This window comes from Gallus gallus, chromosome 13, assembly GCF_016699485.2.
Source record: "Gallus gallus isolate bGalGal1 chromosome 13, bGalGal1.mat.broiler.GRCg7b, whole genome shotgun sequence".
NCBI lineage: Eukaryota > Metazoa > Chordata > Aves > Galliformes > Phasianidae > Gallus > Gallus gallus.
The window spans coordinates 3,067,356-3,086,184 of record NC_052544.1 but is presented as its reverse complement, the minus strand read 5'-3'; the positions used below and the strand labels follow the sequence as shown (position 1 = coordinate 3,086,184).

The window sequence follows — 18,829 nt, the reverse complement described above, 5'->3', positions numbered from 1 at the left end:
TGAATAAAAGAGATGATTCTGTTAAAGATACCTAATTATTGCTGGCAGAAAATGATAAAACCTACTTATCTTTTTCTTTAGTCTTCCTGGAGCCAGGGACCTTGGACCTGTTTTTTGATTTGCATCATTCCCTTCCACCAATGTTGTCTCAGTTAGTAAGTGACACAGTGATTTACACTAAAACAGTGACAATAGTCTTTTTTTTTTTTACATTTATACTTTGTTCAGGTGATACTGTTTAATTCTGTGCACTAACATGTAAATTATGAGTCCCACAGGTACTGACTCTGCCCAGTCACAATGTCTTTTCTTTAAACTTTGGCCTTAGTTTTCATTTCTAAATTTGAAAGTGTTCAAAACCCCTGAATTTCAGCATGATGGCCGTGTAGAAAGCATCCACCTAATTATTTTGATGAACTTGTAACCTATTGTAAAAGAGAATTTTAAAACTGAGCCGTAATTGTCTTCAGTGATCTTCTGGATGTTGCTGAAAGAGTAATCTTCAGGTACTGAATGTGCTACAGATGCAGTAGATTTGTTTGATTCGAGGAATAAGTTAATATTATTCTGAATATATATACATGTGTGTATATGTATTCTTACATTTATTTTATTCTTTAGGCACTTTCCTGCTTAGTTCAGTTTGCTTCTACAAGACCTTTATTCAGCAATCAAGAACGTGCCAGGCATCTTGGTAATCTCAGCAAAGGAGCGAAACAAATACTTGAAAATCCACAGGTATCTGTCTTTCTATTTGTGGTTATTTATTTGAAATGCTGAAACAGCTGTGGACTTGTTTTTGCCTGTCACATTTGTAATTAATTTACTGAATCTATCAAAACCACTTGCAGCCTGCCATCTGTTTGCTTCGATTTACTATTCAAAATAAAGCAGAAATGCTGTGCAAATGAAATTGTCACCTGATCAGCCACAGTGCTCATAAAATTTCTACTAGATTAAACTGTTAACTTTTAAAAATTTGCTTCTTTGAATTTAGGGTTTATCTGATCCCGGTAATTACCGTGAATTCTGTCGGTTTTTGGCTCGGCTGAAGACCAACTATCAACTAGGAGAGTTAGTGGTAGTGAGAGATTACCCAGAAGTTATCCAGCTCATCAAATTTTACTATTACTGGCCTACAGGTAAGAACACGTACTGAAGTTTTCTGTTCTGTTCTACTCTTGAAAGACAAAGAAGTCAATCCTGATTCATTTTGTTGATGTAGGTGTTTTTTGAGGATGTGGCGAGGCTTGACTTGACGTAGAAATGTATTATTAGCGATGCAACTTCTAAAATCACATAGAAGTATACTATTAGTGGTGTAACTTCTAAGATCTTTGCAGCTGGTTCCCATTACTCCTACAGAGTTCTGTAATGGGACTAGGTTTAAAGGAGAAATAGGTGACTGAAATAGGACCTAGATGTGAATCCTCCAGCTCTAGTCCATACCCTAAAAAAAAAAAAGGCAAACTAGACCCTCTGTCCAGCTCTAAAATGCTTAAACCTGTGCTCCCTTTTCAACTTAGTGCCTACACTGACTAGATTCTTGAAGCTCTGCTTTTGCATCTTTGTCTCTCTAAATCTTTGTGTACATACATAAATGTGTACATGTATATGTACAGTTGCCTATATGCTAAGCTGCTAAGTGGGATTCAGAAGCTGGGCGAAATAGTGTCTAAATGTGTGAGGGGTCACTGCTTACCTGAGAAAGACACTGGAGGAAAGACCTCATCCTGAAAGACAGGATCAAGATTCTCACACTGTTTAAAACTCTTACAGATTTTTTGGGTGTGCCCACTGTTTGAGTAATACTGTGATTGTTATTTTACTGATTCCTTTGGAAACTTTCTCTGGTATTCAGAGTAGGAGTGGAAGATAATACCCAGCAGTAGGATACTGCTCCTGTAGGCCAGAGTGTCTGTGGGTACCACACCGCAGTGAGCATGGTCTATAGTGTGTTCCATAACATCTCGATTCTGATGGGGTCCTTCAGTATTTAAGTGAGTGAATCAAACTGCTCAAGATAAAAGCATTGTATTTCACAACTAAAATTTCACACTGGGGTGCTTTAACAGAAGTATGGGTTTTTTTTCTTATAGCACTGGGAGTTTGCTCCAAATAGCATTCATTATTTGCTAACTCTGTGGCAAAGTATGGCAGCATCTGTACCTTCTGTGAAAACAGCAGGACCCCACCTCTTAGGTACGTATGCACCTGAGATAACAAAAGTTTATATTACTTCCAGACTGGAGTGTGTTCCTGTAGTAGTAGGGTGAACTTGTAATTGCAACTTTTGGAACTGTAACATAGAATGTTTAATTTTCAGTTGTATCAGTGTATTACGTTTTGGTTATGTTTAAAACTCTGATTCGGTTTACCAGGGCAGTATCTTAATTGGTTGATACCATTTACTCTGCTTATTAAATTCAGGTCAAAGTCAAATGTTGGTTCTAGCTCTTTATCCTCTTTTAGTCCCTTGTTCTTAAAAAAGCCTCTTTTTTCCTTCCTTTTTTTTTTTTAAGACTACCCACACACATGGCTCCAAAAGTAATGCCTCCTGTTTATTTCCATTGGAACTACAACAGAGAGCTGAAGAGCACATTAACACTATTTGATAGAGAAAATTCTCAGTTAGTAAACACTATTTTGGATCCTAGTACCCACCATTAGCTCTGCATTTTTGCCAGCAGAGAACAAGAGCTGCATGCTGTGCTTGTAAAAAAAATCTGCACCAGTGGAGGTATCCCACTGTTTCACAGCTGCTGTGATGGTGTTGTTGCTAGGAAAATGTTGCCTACACAGTCATCTTTCATCATCCCTAACAGATGCAAGTCGGAAGGCACCAAGTCTGGAGTGTACAGTGGATGTGGTAGGACTTCCCAGCCACGATTGGCAATGGGCTGCATGGTCTTCAAACTGGTATGGGGCTTGGCATTATCATGTTGCAGGAGAAAGGTCATCTGCTTGAGTCTGGAAGTTTGAGCTTTCCTCTTAGTCTCTGTCACACTGCATCAGTCAGAATTGATGGTTGGCCCAGTTTCCAGCAAGTTCAGACGGATCACCCATTTCCTATCCCAAAAGACTGTGCACATCTCTATCTGCTGAGGGCTGTGTTTTGAACTTATTCTTCAATTGGGAATTCACATCTTGTCTCATCGCTGGTAATGACGTGTGATCCAGGAAACTGTCACCTTCAGTCTCAGACTGGTTCAGTAGGTCATAACAAACTTGCATACAGTGGTCTTTCTGTTCCTGTAGGTGTTTGTGGGACCCTCCTGGTGCAAACTTGGCAATATTCCAATGTTGCTAACATTGGTTCCAGTGCACTGAAGCTGATACTCAGCTCCGTATGCAGCTCCTTGGTTGCAGTCGGCCAGTTTGTGAGGATGAGCTGGTTTACGTGCTCTTCATTGTGTGATGCGACAGCTGTGCATGACCAGCCAGAGCATGGCTTGTCTTTCACATCGCTGTCGCTGCTGCTGAAACACACCTCCTCACTGTGCTGCATCCACTGTTTGGCATTACTTTTGGAGCAGCCCTTGTAAATTAGGTATTATCTTTTCAGCAACGACCTGTTTATATATCCTGCTTGATTAGTCACTTTGTAGCACCATGGGTTTTAGAGTAATGGGGGAAAGCAGCAAACTCCATGCATTACAAAGCCTAAGACAGCACCATACGAGCTGTAGTGCCAAGACTGAAATGGGCTGGCTAACCATTTCTTAGTTCAAATCTTTTTTTAAAATAGTTTAAGTGTGCCTTATAGTCCATACTGTAATACACTGAATAAAGGAAAAAATATGTTCAGATTACTGAAAGAATTTAGGTTTTTTTCTGAGGGCTTTCATGGATACCTGTTAATGAGATGTTGCAGCCTGACGCAGTACTGTAGAATAAGCCACATCTGCTTTTCTTTCTCAGTTTTCTTTTGTTGAGATATATTTAGTCTGTTTGTGTGAGTAAGTACATTCAGCTTCACCATCATTATCCTTTTGTCTCAAATTAGCCAAAATCTCATGCATGCGTCTCTTTTCATCTTGCTTCTTAGTGGCCAAGTTGCTGTTGGTGTTACTTGTGTTAGGTACGTTAAAGGTTCCTAATGACTCAAAGTTGTGTGCTTCCAGCACTCTAAAGCTAGAAACAGGAAGAAGCAGCAGCTTGGTGTATCTGCAGTTGGTTTTCTCATGCCATGTCTCAAGCAGATTAAACTTCCTTGACATTTTAAGTCATATTTTCTGTTCTGCTTTTCTGCGCTCTGTTTCATTCTTAAGACAGTCCTGACATTCCTGTGAGCAAGTAACCTTCTGCAGCTCTAACTGATGAATCTTTCTGACACTGTCGTACTTTCTTTTGTGATGAAGATCCTATGTTATGGCATTTCATTAGACAGCTGTATCAAATGTAGTCTTTGATAGTAAATGTCTAGACAGTTCTTGAGAAATGTGGGATATCTGGGAGCTGATCTCTCAAGAATTCTCTTTGCTCCAAGGACATTAATTGGTATCTTTGCCAGTAAGTCTTGCTTTCTGGAGTGATCATTTTCCTTACAAGCAAGTATAGGTGATAATGTCACCCTTCTTTCAGGAGCCATCCCAGCTGGTCCTATGGTCAGAGAAGGATCACTAGCTGTTTTATATCTTTTGAAGATCAGGTGTTAGCACTGCGCACGTTAATATGACCACATGCAGAGGAAACCAGTCTGCGTAAGCCATGTGGGCTCTAAGCCAAAGAGAAGATACCTGGATCCATACTATGGCTAAACCTATTAATACCGAGGAGATGTATTTTACCTGGAAAGAAGTAATTTCCTACTGAAATGTTCCAAGGTCAGTGAGCTCACTGATTTCATAGCCTTTCTACCTAAAGTCAAGCCCAAGCACCGAGTTCTCAGCTTTCTTTGTTGTTTCTTTTGGGTTTTAAGATTCAGTATAGACTTTTATTTTCACAGCCTGCTTGACTGATTGACTCCTGAGCTCTGTCTTCACCTTGCAGTCATGCTTACATTCCTTTACATAAAGATATGATGCTTTATCTGTACCCAGTGGAACATTTCTGAAGACTACAGATTGTTCATTCCCTGTGCAGCAGCAGATTAACTTGCTGATGAATAAACCTTTCCTACTGTGATTTGTGTAATGAGTACAGTTATACTTCACAGGAAGAGCTATTGCTCTTTTTGTTACAGGTGTTTCTTGTAGCAGAACCCATAATAAACATTTATAAAGCAACTGCATGGAATTTTACTGAAACTTCTTGGCTTTGATATCATGGTCTTGTACTTAATTTGATGAATATGCAAAATCCGTTCCTGCTATGTATTCCATTCTTTTCCACAGTCATCCTATGAGAAATATGCTGCTTGTTAGTATTTGGGCATAGGCACAAAGGACCTCACATCTTCAGGATTTACCTTTGTGTTCATACTGCCAATCTCATCTCCTATCTGCCTTGTAGTTCTTTGCATTTTAAGCTATACGTTAAAGAGGATAGCACAAATAGAATATTGTTCTGTTGGGTGGGAAGGGGTATGTGTGTGTGTTTAAAATGAGTGCTTAAATCTGTCTGTTCTGTATACCAGGTGCTAAGGCTTTTGTATACAGCTCAGCATTTTAGTGACAGTTGGGCAAGATCTGGATGGGAAAGCAAAGAAGGAGCTTTCAGGCAATGTGGTTAAGTGGTTGCTTTTTACTTCTATTCTAGAGATGGCCTTGAAGATCCACTGCATGATACAGCTACAGTTTTCCAACAACTAGAGCAGCTATGCGCAGTTAGCAGGTGTGAATATGAAAAGACCTGTACACTTCTTGGACAGTTGTTTGACCAAAATGCACAGAACTACCAAGAACTATTGCACTCTTCTAGTAGGAATCCATTAGAAATCACAGTCCAGGAAGGTTAGTATTTAATTTAATGTTTAGATTGTTTTATGTGTCATTATAAATATCCTTGCATATGAAAGTGCGATGATCTTACGGGAGATGCACCTACATCTTTTCTGGTACTAGAAACTCATGTTCCAAGTGACCTTGCACCACATTCTCACTGATTGTGTTTATGTTAAATAGATAGATGGACAGTTGATATTTTTAATATCTTGTTACATCTTTAGAGTATGGGCATGAGAGCTCTAAAAACTTCTTAAGTAAGACCTATTAGTGCCCCAGATGCCCTAATGGGAGCCAGCTGCTATTTGAGCATTTTCTGAAATTGAAGATCTTAACTTTTTTCTTTGTGCATTTATCCATCTGTGAAAACTAAATTTACTTTTAAAACCTTAGCTTACATTAAACAACTCTGTTAAGATAACTTACCAGACTTTCAAGGATCTCAAGTTAATTATTATGGTGTAAGTTGTAAAAATAAGTAGTCCTTATAACATATTTTCAGGTACCTATTTCAGTCCTCTGTGTCTCACTTGAATTATCTTTACAACCACTGGCTCTTTCTCAATAAAATTATCTTATATCTATTGCATCTTTACATGGATAAATGGTGTTGTTTTGACAAGCTGAGACAGGTTACTGTGTTACACAGCTGTTTCTCTGCATGCTTTTAAATATTTATGATGTATTTTGCTGTTCTTCCATTGGCAATTCAAATATTTTGATTTCCTTCTATGTAGGAACTATTTTTTCATTGGTGTACCTTTTACTTACCTGATTTTATTTATTCCACTTTCTCCCACGCACCCAGGAACTTCAGTGGAAGTTCTCCCACATAGAATGACCTAGTTTCATTGACTAGCTGCAGTCTGAATTTACACTCCATTACCCAATAAGGGGGACCAAAGGGATGGAATGAGTTGGGATCTTTCAGTGTCACTGCTCTGGGGAGTTGGCCTTTATGCATTAGAAAATATTTGATGCAGTTTAAATTCTGCGTTCTCTTTGTGCTAACAGAACATTTGTGCTCATGGAGAACAATAGCTGCTATGTCCCCTAGATATACATAGTTAAACTTAGATGTTTAATGGCTTTTAATGTTGCAGAATAAGTTAATACCATATTAAGCTTCCATTTTATTATACTGTCTTGCTCTCAGTATCAATAGTGATGTGGTCATGGCTTACTAAAACAATAATCCCCAAGAAATGGGTCATTAGCAGTAGTTAATGATTACTCGTGATCTATGGTAATGACTCATTTCTTTGGGATTATTGCTGTTATAAACCATAATTACAGATTATTACTGCAATAATTATTTTCTAAAAGAAAAGATGTTGTCTGCCTAGGTAGCTGCAAAAGCAAATGCATTGAAAATTTTAAATACTGAGGGTCTGAAAGAGGGAAAGAAGTTAAAACCTTTTAATTGATGTTGAGAGAAGAGGGCTGTCATCAGAAAATTGCGTATCATCATGTAACTAAATGCAAGGTACTGCCATTTGCAAGAGAATATGGATTTTTGTTTTGAAAAAGATTGGCCAAAGTGATTGTTATGCTGTTTGAAGAGGCCAGCATCACTTCATAGTTGCTTTTTGATACTATATTCAAAGGGCTGTTCTATCCCAGGGAACGTGAAACAAACTTGATAGAAAACCTGAGATTTTGACAGATACTGTTCTTATAGCAATCCCCACTTGTACATAAATATTTAAAATAGAATGTTGGTTTAAAGGTGTGATGTGACCTCGTTTGTTTATCTGTAATTTTTTGTTTATGTTAAACTTCAAAATGTGTTCTGAAGACACTTTATTCATCAGTGTGTTGTATTTGCTCTTGTAAGTTACGCTGTCATCGCTTGGTAAAATCCTAGTAATGACAGTAAGAAATCTAGCTTATGTGAAGCTCACACTTCTTATTGAGAACCCTTGTTTGTAACTTGATTTAACCTGCATGGAAACTGTTCCAATTTATTTGCCTTTGCTGTGTTGTAATTTTTAATTTTGTTGGCATTTATTCCCAAGTACCTTTTGCCAAATGAAGATGGAGTCTAAAAGTAGCTTTAGTGTTCTGTTGTCTCTGTGCATTTCAGTTGAGGAAGGAGTCTTTAGATGTCCTGAAATTTGTACAGATTTGTATGTTAGTTTGCCATTCAGATCTTAGCTTTGTCACTGCTTTGCTGAGGGAGGATACTGTTAGATACTGGATTCACAGCTTAAAAAGCTGAAGCAGGAATCTGCATGGCTTCCATAGGTACAAGTAGGTCAAAGATAATAAAAGTATTACACCCTAACTTGCCAGAGAGGTTAAAATAATCCAGACTTTGCAGTGTGGGAGAGAGTGTCCAGCAGAACAGAGGCCAAAATAATTCTCGGTTTGATGTTTGTAAACTGAGTTCCATACTTAGAAAGCTGGATTTCAGTATTTGGTGTCCTTATGCCATGTGCTAAGTACACAAGCTGAAGGATCTGCAAGGTCACAAAGAATGATGGGATAGTATGAAGCAGAGACCTCCCAAAGTATGTAGTAGGTTAGAAGTTCTTTTCATTAAGAATATGCTTCACATCACAAAGCAAAAATTGTCTTCTGTACAAATGGTTTTTCATTTTCAAAATAAGATTTTAGATATTAGTTGGACATTACAAGTAATTACTTTAAATAGAGCAAAGAAAGTAAGCAGACTAAAGCGGAGTAAAGTGTCAACTGTTTCCTAGTGCTGTTAAGTAGATACAACTGCACCACAGTTGTATCCTGTGAAATAACTTGTAGCTGTGAAGACACTGGATTAGTTATACGTCTTGTCTTAATCAGGGTGAATTTGTTTGTTCTGTATTTTGAGTTGGGTCTGTGGTGTTTCGTGTATAAGTGCATCCAGTTTAGTAAGCTGTTGTAGTTTATCTGTCAGTTCTCTTCAGAATGTTGGTTGAGTTCTCTGGGTAGGTTTTAAGTCTGAGAAGAGGAGAAACTTAACCATTCTCTTGACAGCATTCTACGGTCTGATGCCTTAAGAAAGCACTGATGCCTTATGGAAGTGTATTGTGCTACCGTAATGGCTTGTCATCACTAACTGTTCTTCTTTTTAATTTTAGGACATCTGGCCTGGTTCGTCTACTTTGTGTGTACTTTTGTGGGGGGAGGATTAACGTGCAGTAGCACTGATGAACACAATGCAGTGGATGGAGAATTATCCTGTCAGTAAGTATTGCTTGATTTTATTTTCATTTTTGTAATGTTTTAGTATCAGCAAGCATTTGAACTTGACTGTCTCAGTCTTTGTCCATTGTTTGGGTGGTGGTTGTTCAAGAACTGTATGACTTTATGTGGACTGCGACCGTTCCAGTGACCATGATCTTTCCTGAGTAGCGAAGGGGTCAGTAAGGCTATCACTTCAAAGCTCTGCTAAAGAGGAACAGGAGAAACCTAAAGGCAAACATGCCTCTAGCCATACCCAGTGTTCAGATATGATCGGATAGCTACTGGATATTTTTGTTGTTTTATTCCTATACAGGTATTAATTTTATTAATTATGAGCTGTGGTTACTATTTTCTGTGCTATTTCCTTTGTACTAATGAAGAGTCTTGCAATTGAAGGAGTATAGAGGAGCTGCTAGTCAACCACTGAAAGCTTAGGGTAGCTTTCAGACTAGAACTAGAAATAAAAAGAAGGCTTTAGATGTAAAATGTGTATGCTATAGTCCCCATTATGTGAACTTTGAGGTTAAGGAGTGTACTAGGGAGTACTGTAAATTACATATATACTTTGTGGCAAATAGAAAGGATTTAACAAATACTTCCTTGATCCTTGTTTACACCCAGGAGCATATGAAAAAGGGCATGCATTGTTGATCCTGGTATTTACACCAGCTAGCTAACACATAAAAAAGGGCATACAGTCTGTAGTGGGATAAAAAGCTTTACATTTCTTCCTGTGTTACTTGCATTCCTCATCTACCCTGGGGCTGTATGGTGTTAGCAGTCTCCAACTATGTTTTTAATAATAAGAGGTTTTCATATATAGACTTACAAATGAAGTAGCCTGCTGACTTCTGATCTAGTTACTCTATATTTCAGTACTGGGAAAGAGTGAGAATGATTTTTGGAATTGTTATGGAATGAAGATTTCAAGGAACAGATCATAGAAGAACATGAAAATGAAATAAAGTAATATTTAAAAAACCGCCACCTTAAATACTCTCAGCTGATTAAAGCTGCAGTTAATTCTTTGAAATCAGTCCTGGTAAAGAGATGTGTACAGTGTAAGAATTTAGATCAGAAAATACTATGCAGATGTTTTTTAAAGACAGTGCATCATATACTACATATAAAAACGTATTTCTGAGTACAATAGCTTCAATTTTCAGGGAACCTGACCAACTCTTACCTTGCACTTCTAATCTGCAACCCATGGTGCTCAAATTTTTCTTTTGTTAAAGTGAGGAATTAATGATCTACGAACAGAAAATATTTCACAAATCTGCTACAGCATAACATATGCATCTGAGAAAAATTTCAAGTGACAAAGTAATTAGAAAAGCATTATGTTGATGTTTTATGTTTAATAGTGGTCAATTAGCATAATTAGCATCTAAGCAGAACAAAATCCTAGAAGATACTTAGGCAAACAAAAAATGGCTGATGGGTTCCTAAAGAAATTAGCTATGATAATATAATTTAACTTGAAAGTCCATCCTGAAAATGTCTTTTTTTGTTGTTGTTGTTATTAAAGGGTGTTTCAGCTGATGTCTTTGATGGATGCCATGTTACCAGTGTCTAGTAATGAGAAAGTAGAACTGCCAATTCTGTGGTTTTTGGATCAGTTTTGCAAAATGCGTGTTGGGGTCCAGCTTCAGCACACCTCAAAGGTAAAGTCTGCTCTAAACAGTGATGATCAAAATAGAACAGGCCTGTGCACAGATTGACCTGACCGTAGACCTTAGCACAGATAAGGTGTGGAGCTTAGCTTGTGGCTGGTTGGATAGATGTGTGACTTGCTGATGTGGTGTCATTGTGCTCTTAAGTTTAAGCATTCAAGGAGTTAATATTTTAACAGCTATGTTCATTAAACAATTTTAGGTTACTTTGCATTTCAATTTTTTATTTCAAACATTTAGCTGGGTTCTGCTATATTGTGTTATATTTCACAGCTGGGTACACAAGATTTATTCTTTTAATAGTTCTTTTCTTTTGACAGTTACTCATTTACGTGGTTTCCACTGTATTTCTCTCATTACTTAGCTTTTCTGCATTTTAAATACAAAAGAGGGAAAAGTAAGATGCATTTTTGAAGAAGCAGCAGTTAATTCACCTTAACTGTAGGGGACAGTCATAATGTAGATGTTATAAAGGGAATGTCAGTAAGATGAGATCAATTGATCTTGAGAAAGACGGAGAGTTCTGTTGGGAGCCCCAAGCAAATCTTTAGCAGGAATTGTGACAGTGACTGAGATCTGATTTTACTGCTGTAGTGCTGTATCCTTTTTGGTGACTGGTACCAATCTCAAGAATTCCTTTATCCCTTTGGGTTTGAACTGTAGTTCAACTTTATGGAATGGTTCCTAACTTAAGATTAAAAATAGTTTTACACTATACTGAACTGCTTTCTCGTGAAAATGATGTGTTCCTTTCAGTTGCCAAAGCTGGTTTGTTATTTTTAAATATGGCACGATTCTCTAGTGCTAAGTGAAGGTACCTAGCACGTTTTTACTGGTATTTTCACCAGCAGAACTGCTGCTGATGGCAATTGAAAGGCAAAGTGGCTGTATTTGGTGTTGCTCTGATGTCTAACTCCAAGATTATTTTGTCTTTCTGTCCAGTTTTCATCAGTTTTGAGGGTTTTGATTTTACCGTTTTGTAGCCTGACTGATTGGGCTGTAACTGTGTGTAAAGTCCAGTCAATACTCATGTGCTGTAACATTGTTGGGAGGTTGACTACCTAAGCATCATGTCCTTCGTTAGGGAAGGCTGAAAGCATTTCAGTGTGGGTAAAGCAGTGCACACCCAGGGCTCCCTTCTCAGGAGGTATAGTGCAAAAGTTGCACGTTTGCCAGCCATGCTTAAGTTCAGTACCTCTGAATTTATCTGGCTCAGCAGTGTGTTTTGAATAGCCATAAGACTAGCACTGTGACTGCACTCAGTGTGCAAGGTTAAATGGTTTGTTATCCAGTAAAATGCTGCCTAATGTTTCCATTTGATTTACTGAAGAGCAATTAGATCAGAAAGAATTAGCTTTTACCCAAAGGACTCGGCATAAAACTGTAGGTTGAATTCAAGAAAGGATTTTTGTTGTTGTTGTGGTGATGATAGTATTTTTTTTCTCCTCTCAGTAAACGGGCATGAATCAAACTATTGCTATATCACATTCCACATTCTCCTTTTGGTTATGACTTACGCATTGTCAGTGACCAGCCTAGGAAAGGGAAAGGCTTGCCAGGGTGCATAACCCCTTCAAGGGCTGTTTCTAAATTCTAGACCCAGTCTAGCAAGTCTGTAGTTCATTACAAATGCATTTTCAAGATGTGCTTTTTAAATGGTTTGCTTACAATATGTACCAGCATAATTTAGTTTGCAGTCAAATTACACTAATTACCTTTCCTTTTTTTTTCTTGTTTTTGTTTTGCTCTAATAGGCTTGATATAACGGCCTCTCATTTGCATTGATAGAATTCTGTGCTCCGCATCCCATTACTTCACCTGATCTTACAGTGAGAACTGTGTAAATGCTCCTGAGCTCCCAGCTGTGGGGTTTTTTGAATTTCCAATTTTTAATAAAATGATTGTATACATTTTGCAGTTAAGAGAAATCAGAAGGCAGCACTTGTATGATGATTCTTCTGTTCTATCCTGCTGTAACAGCAAGTATAGCAGCAGATGGCATTCTACCCTCACAGTTGCAAATCCCACGGTGCAGTGTGTTGCTGGCAGGTATTTACAAATACACAATAAAAAGGCTTGCACTTGGTAGCTGAAATATCAGGCATATATCAAGTGACTAACTTAATACACATTTGTATAAATATTCAAGACTGCTTGAATGGATTTATTTACAGAATGTGTAATGGAAATTTTGCATGCTTCAGCCATGTTGAAGTAATCTTTAGGAATATTTCTCGAGTTAATCATACTCTTGCATGCAGAAAATGGTTACAGAAGGCAGAATAGCTGAACAAAATTGTGGAGCATGTATAAATATATTAATTTTATTTATTAATTGACTCATTTTTACATCTGTGCATACTATGAAAAGAAGCCCATTATAGAAGAACTTTGGGCTCAGTAAATAAGTGCATTTTTAGTAAACAGTCCAACAGAGCTGTCTGTCTAAGGAAGAATAGGAAACTCTTGGAAATCTCTGCTGTGATACAGTGGTATACGTTAAGTACCTCTTTGTTTCAAATACAAAAATAATACATCAAAATGCCTTCTTCTGAATTAAATAGAGCAGTGAATGAATAAATATATTTTTGTATTCCTGTTAAATACAAGACTGGGTTCTTTGCTACTGTATAGCACTATCAAGATTTGTCTGTCTGTCTACCAATGTATGTTTTGGTTTAATGCTGATATAATAGAGTGATCTTATAGTGGCATGTTGCTGATTACCAAATTCGGAGTTTCATCTTCCATTAGTTATCTACAGAATAGTGGTAGCTCTACTATTAGTGTGCCACTGCAAGCCGTTACTGTGAGTGGTGTCATATTGCCCTGGAATCTGATTCCTGACATCAAACGTTGCTGATTAGAGAAAACATTTTTCTGAATGACTCTTTTCCTTTGCAGTACTCTTAACACGTGATCAACTATATGCTTATGTAAGTGTGCAAGTTGCACTGCTGGGAGGAGATGTAATCACAAAGGACAGGGTAGGAATTCAGAAAAGTCTTGATAAGCTGGAGAGAGAACCTGGAAATTGAAAACACTGGTGAAACACCACGCTCAGGTGTGAAAATTTAGGCTTAGGAACTAGGAAGGGAAAATCTGAAATGATGCTGTCTGGTCACAGATAATACTGTGGACATCAGCCCTTTATGGGCAGGGATAGTCAACAGGACATGTTGCTTTGGCATACAAGAAAAGGCATTTTTAGGAGTGTGGTAAGAGGAATATTTAGTAATGTGCTAGAGATTCTCATTCAGGTCTGTTTGATTCAGATAGGGCTGCAGCTGGAATAATACATCCAGTTTGGGGCACTATTTCTTAGGAAAAAGCTATAGACAGCTGTAGTTGTGTCTTTTAGTGGCACCAAAGAAGCTATTTCTTCAGTGACATTATGGCCATGGTCAGTGCCTCTGATGAAAGTGGCACATTGAGCCGTATCTGTAGCATCGGTACTTTCATCTATTGCCAAAGCATTACAGTTTGAAATTAGCAGCTTTTCTCTCCAAAAGTCTTGATAGATTTTCCTGTTTCTTCAATTCTCCTGGCTGCAGTCTGGTGACACAAACTGGTTTTAGAAAAATCTGGTTTTTTTAATGGGATGTTGTATCTGCCACGCTTTCCAAACATTGCATAGTGAACTCACCATCGGCAAGGGGTTTTGACTTCTTTGCAATCAAATTTGCCACCACATAACAGAGCTTTTATAAGAGTCCATTTTTTTTTAAGGATTTTCTTGAGATGACAGACTTGTTCAGTTCTGCTGTTTTGTCTGTACAGAGCATTCCCTGATGTGCATCAAACATTCTTCCTTCATCCATTATTTTTCTGGGTTCTGTTTTCTTCTGAGCTGCCGTAAGATAGGTGGAAATATTCATATCAGCACTCATGTGTGTTTCTCAGCCAGAAGCACGTGCCACGTGCAGTACGCATGGGGTTTGATGCAACTGAGTATCAGGAATTAGAGCATCTTTGAGCATGAGAAGGTGGCAGAGAAGGCTGCCTGCTAATCCAAAAGGTGAGGAGGCAGTGGGAGGGGTTTGTGACCTTCCCCAAGCGTAGTTCAGACCACATCTGTTCCCAGCTGCCTCCTGGGGATGGGCTGCATTGGCAGCTGACAGCATGGGATGTCACAGAGGGCTCTGTCTGTTAACCAGCAGCGTGATATTGTCAAGAGAAAATCAAACTGTAACTTGCTGGAAACGTCTTGTAAATCAGTATTTCATATGAAGTTCAGCTTAGCTAAGTTAATACCATTTCTAAAGTTGAGAAAAGTTTGAAGTGTGTGTGTATGTACATGTGTGTGTGTATATATATATATGTATATGTATATATATGTATTGAAGTAAAGTTCTTGTTGATAGTTCCTTTGCACCTTCGGGTTTGATGTGAATGGTAAAATGAATGGTACTTAGCTGGTTTAAAAACAAAAAAAAAGTGATTGAAAACAGAAATATGTCGTAGGTTATGAGAGTGGTTCTATAGAAGAGAAATAAACTACATTTACAATGTTCTGGCATTGCATAGGCTATAGAATTAGGTACAGAACTGTACATGATGTCGCTGTCACTGTTCTTTCATTCTAGCAGATGAAGAATTGATCTTCCACCGTAGTGCACTTGCCATGTGTGCTTTGTACAGCATGTGGCGCTATTTGTCTAGATTTGTCCCTTCAGTTTCCTGTTGCCATTCTTCAAACACAGAGGTCAAAGCTGGAAGGTATTCACGTGTCAGATGAGGGTAGCGTGGTGAAAATGACGTTAGTAATAGCAGGTATTTTAGACTGAGCTGTGCTCTTCAGTAGAGCCTGACTGAAGGTTATTGCTGGAGCTCTGTCTCAGCTTTTATAGGCAGAGCCATTTTTAGACCCATAATCAGAGCAGTTACGCTTGGAAGGTTGTTTTTTCTATATGAAAAATCAGTTGCTGGTATTGCTTTAAGTAACTCAAAACTTAACAATCAAAATGCCTTTGGGTCAACTCCTTTACTGCACCACAAAGCAATTCATTGTTTTGTGTTCTGCTCTTTGTAAGCAAACAGTAGCCCAGTGTGTTCAGAGCATTCTGCAGCTATGTTTGCTATGTTCTGGGTGGCAGTAGTTCGAGAGATACCTCCTTTAGGTACAGATCACTGACAGTAGGGTGTTCTGCTAAGCCATGCTTTTGCTTTGCTCTAGCTTTAAATAGAAGTGGGAGTGACCCAAAGGGGAAAATAGGAGTTATAATCCAGATAATTTTGTTTCTGGGTAAGAGCCCCATGTAAAAATGAAGAGAGATAGCTAGCATCTTTGTCAGGTGCAATATATGGCATCTCATTGCTTTGTAACAGTAGGGCAGGTGAGAGTGAACAATTACTTAAAACTTTGGATTCTTGTTTCACAAGAAGTCTTTGCACGTCCAGGTTGAAGCATGACAATAAAGTGGGGTGTGAAGGATGCAAATGGAACTTCTTACCGTATCTCGTACTTTTTTTTAATATATGTGGTGAATATGAAGATGTTACTTTATTAACGTTTAGGATTGCATCTGTTTGTGTTTTTAAAGCTTTTAAATTACAGGCTTGACATGTGAGGTAGATCTGCATTATGATTAAAAAAAATATCTGCAGGGTCTAAAATTTAGACTACAATGTGTTAAGAGGGGAGGAAAAATATCATTTCCTTGCTCTGTTATTTGCAGTAGCTGAAAGCAAAAAACACATGTAACCAAGTATCGTCTAAACACAGAACAGGGGTTTGTCTTCTAATGCATAACTTGGGTACTTGTATTGTGTTGACTTATGTTAGTTTGATATTTCTTCGGTGTATGTATATTTGATTGCATTGCCTGCAGACACAGAAGCATGACCTAGCAAAAATAAAAATAGAAAAAAATAGCAAGCCACAACAAACAGAACAAAAACCAAGCCCACAGCTATGAGGATTTGACTGCTTTCACTCCGTACAGGTTGAGACTCAGAGATCTGTGGGAATCCCACTGACATCAGTGGGGATCTTTGCAAGCGAAGGTGTTGATTGTGGTGCATCTCATAAAACATCCCGGGTCCTGATGTCTTCATGATTAATGATATCTTAACACTTATGAATGCTTATTCTTTTCTGAGCTGTAAAATATATATACTGTTTTATTTCATTACAGTGAGGTGAAGATCACAACACTGACAGGTGGTGGAAATTAGCAGGCAGTTTTGAAATTGTTCTGTGCGCTAGAAATTAGATCTCATTTTAATTCAGCTTTTCCAAACTAGTAAATGAGGTTAATGCCATACATATTCAGCTGATATGGATGAAGAAATTGATATAAAGTAGATCAACATAGCTACAGGGCTACTTTAATTTATAGGTAAAGAGGCAGTGATAAATGGAAGTAATGTAGTAGTGGTCACTAAACTCCTCAGCCATCAGGGATTCAATAGCGTTAGCTGCTCATTAAAGGCTTGGTTGGGGTACATCAAAAAGGAATTTAAGAAGAAATAGCCAACTAACCCTTAATTATCAAAACATAGAAAATACTAATTATGCCTTAATTAGCTTTTCTTTTAATGTACTGAAATTGTTACTTTTTGTGTAGCACAAATGGATAGTTATATCAACAATAAATAGGTTGTTTTAATAACTTTCTTTTACCTCTGGGAAAACCACACTCCAATTTTTAATATGCAATAATGCTTCTCTCTAGCCTGTAGGAGATGAAAATTATTAAGTAGCTTTATTTTTTGAAGATTTTACAGCAGCTTTGGGAAGAATTATTTCACCATGCATCAATTATTTTTAATTGAACTGAATATTTTTCAGATTGCATGAAATGCCTCTCATTTAAGTTTAACATTTAGAGTTTGTTAAGGAAGCATTGTAGTGAGAATTGGGTACAACTTATTTCCATGGCATATTTTGGGAAGAATAAAGAATGGCTGTTTCAGAAGAAAAATACTGTCACTAAGGGTTTCACTTCACTGGGCCAAACCTCATTTTATTGTTCCACAGCTACCCTGCTGTTCCGTGAGGCAGCAGGAGCGTCCTCTGTATCGAGTTCAGTCTCCTTGCAGGTCCTACAGGAAGCCAGGCATTGACTGTAATGCAGCTTGGATCCGTCTGGTACTGATGGAAAACTTCAACAGCTCTTGCAAAATGCTTTTCCTTCTGAGGCAGAATGTATGTGCAGGAAAGATTGACCCGATCAGGACTGAGCAGTTTTTATCAAACACAGCAGGTATAGTTACAGTATATATAGACGCTGCATAGGGCTGAGCATAAATGCCTCCAAATTCAGGTAGCACTCTTTGGGATTTGAATTGAACATAACTACTAGTGCGTGAATCAAACAAAGTAGATGGCAGTCAAACTCAGATGCTGGTTGGTGATCAGAGTATTGCAGGAGATTTCTGATCTGTAGAACTGATGCAAACATCCCATCTGACAAATCTCATTACTGTTTTTTTTTGTAAACCTTTTCTTCTAAACAGTTTCAACTGCAAAATTGAGCAAATGTTAGACTGACATAGAGAACTTGAGCAGTTATAAAATAGCACTGTATATGTCAAAGCGGCTTTAAATGTTGATACGTACTAGCTCAGTGTGGTCAACGTGCTGTTAAAGATAAGACTGAAATAGACTAATACAGTTGCTTTATTTGAGAAGTAAATTCTTGGTGATTTCAGTGATGCTTTTAAAGAAAAAAAAATCTTGCTTCCAAAGCTTTAAAGGGCACAAATTAGATGAGAACGTCTAATATTTCTTGAACTATACTTCTGTCTTACAGCATGGAGACAACCACAGAACTAATCAAATCTGTACTTCAGACTTAAATTTAGGATCGTTCTGTGGGACTGTAGTTGCTGGTTGGGCTTAAAAGGGTTCAGCATTCACCGTTCGTCAGTTTCTTGGACCAAAAGAATTGGTAATTTGTTAATTTATTAGCCATCAGAAAAAGGTTTCTTCATATGAGTGTGTATCCCTTCGGTCGTGTCCTCTTGGAGATTTGACATTTATTGACTGATTTATTTTCTAGAAAATGGGAAAGTAGCAAAAACTTACTCAAGGAAACTTTACTCAGGTTGGTCTCCTTTTAGTTCCCGTCCTTT

General features: G+C 37.9%; 1 protein-coding gene across 1 annotated transcript in view; it reads left to right on the top strand.

The window, feature by feature from the left end:
- RANBP17 (RAN binding protein 17) overlaps positions 1-18,829 on the top strand; it is a 149,991-nt gene that overhangs the window by 14,858 nt on the left and 116,304 nt on the right. Inside the window, 8 exon segments of the mRNA XM_046900429.1 lie at positions 82-155; positions 622-738; positions 998-1,116; positions 1,118-1,142; positions 2,100-2,272; positions 5,701-5,894; positions 8,969-9,074; positions 10,606-10,741. Of these exon segments, the coding sequence (XP_046756385.1) occupies positions 82-155; positions 622-738; positions 998-1,116; positions 1,118-1,142; positions 2,100-2,272; positions 5,701-5,894; positions 8,969-9,074; positions 10,606-10,741 (944 nt within the window).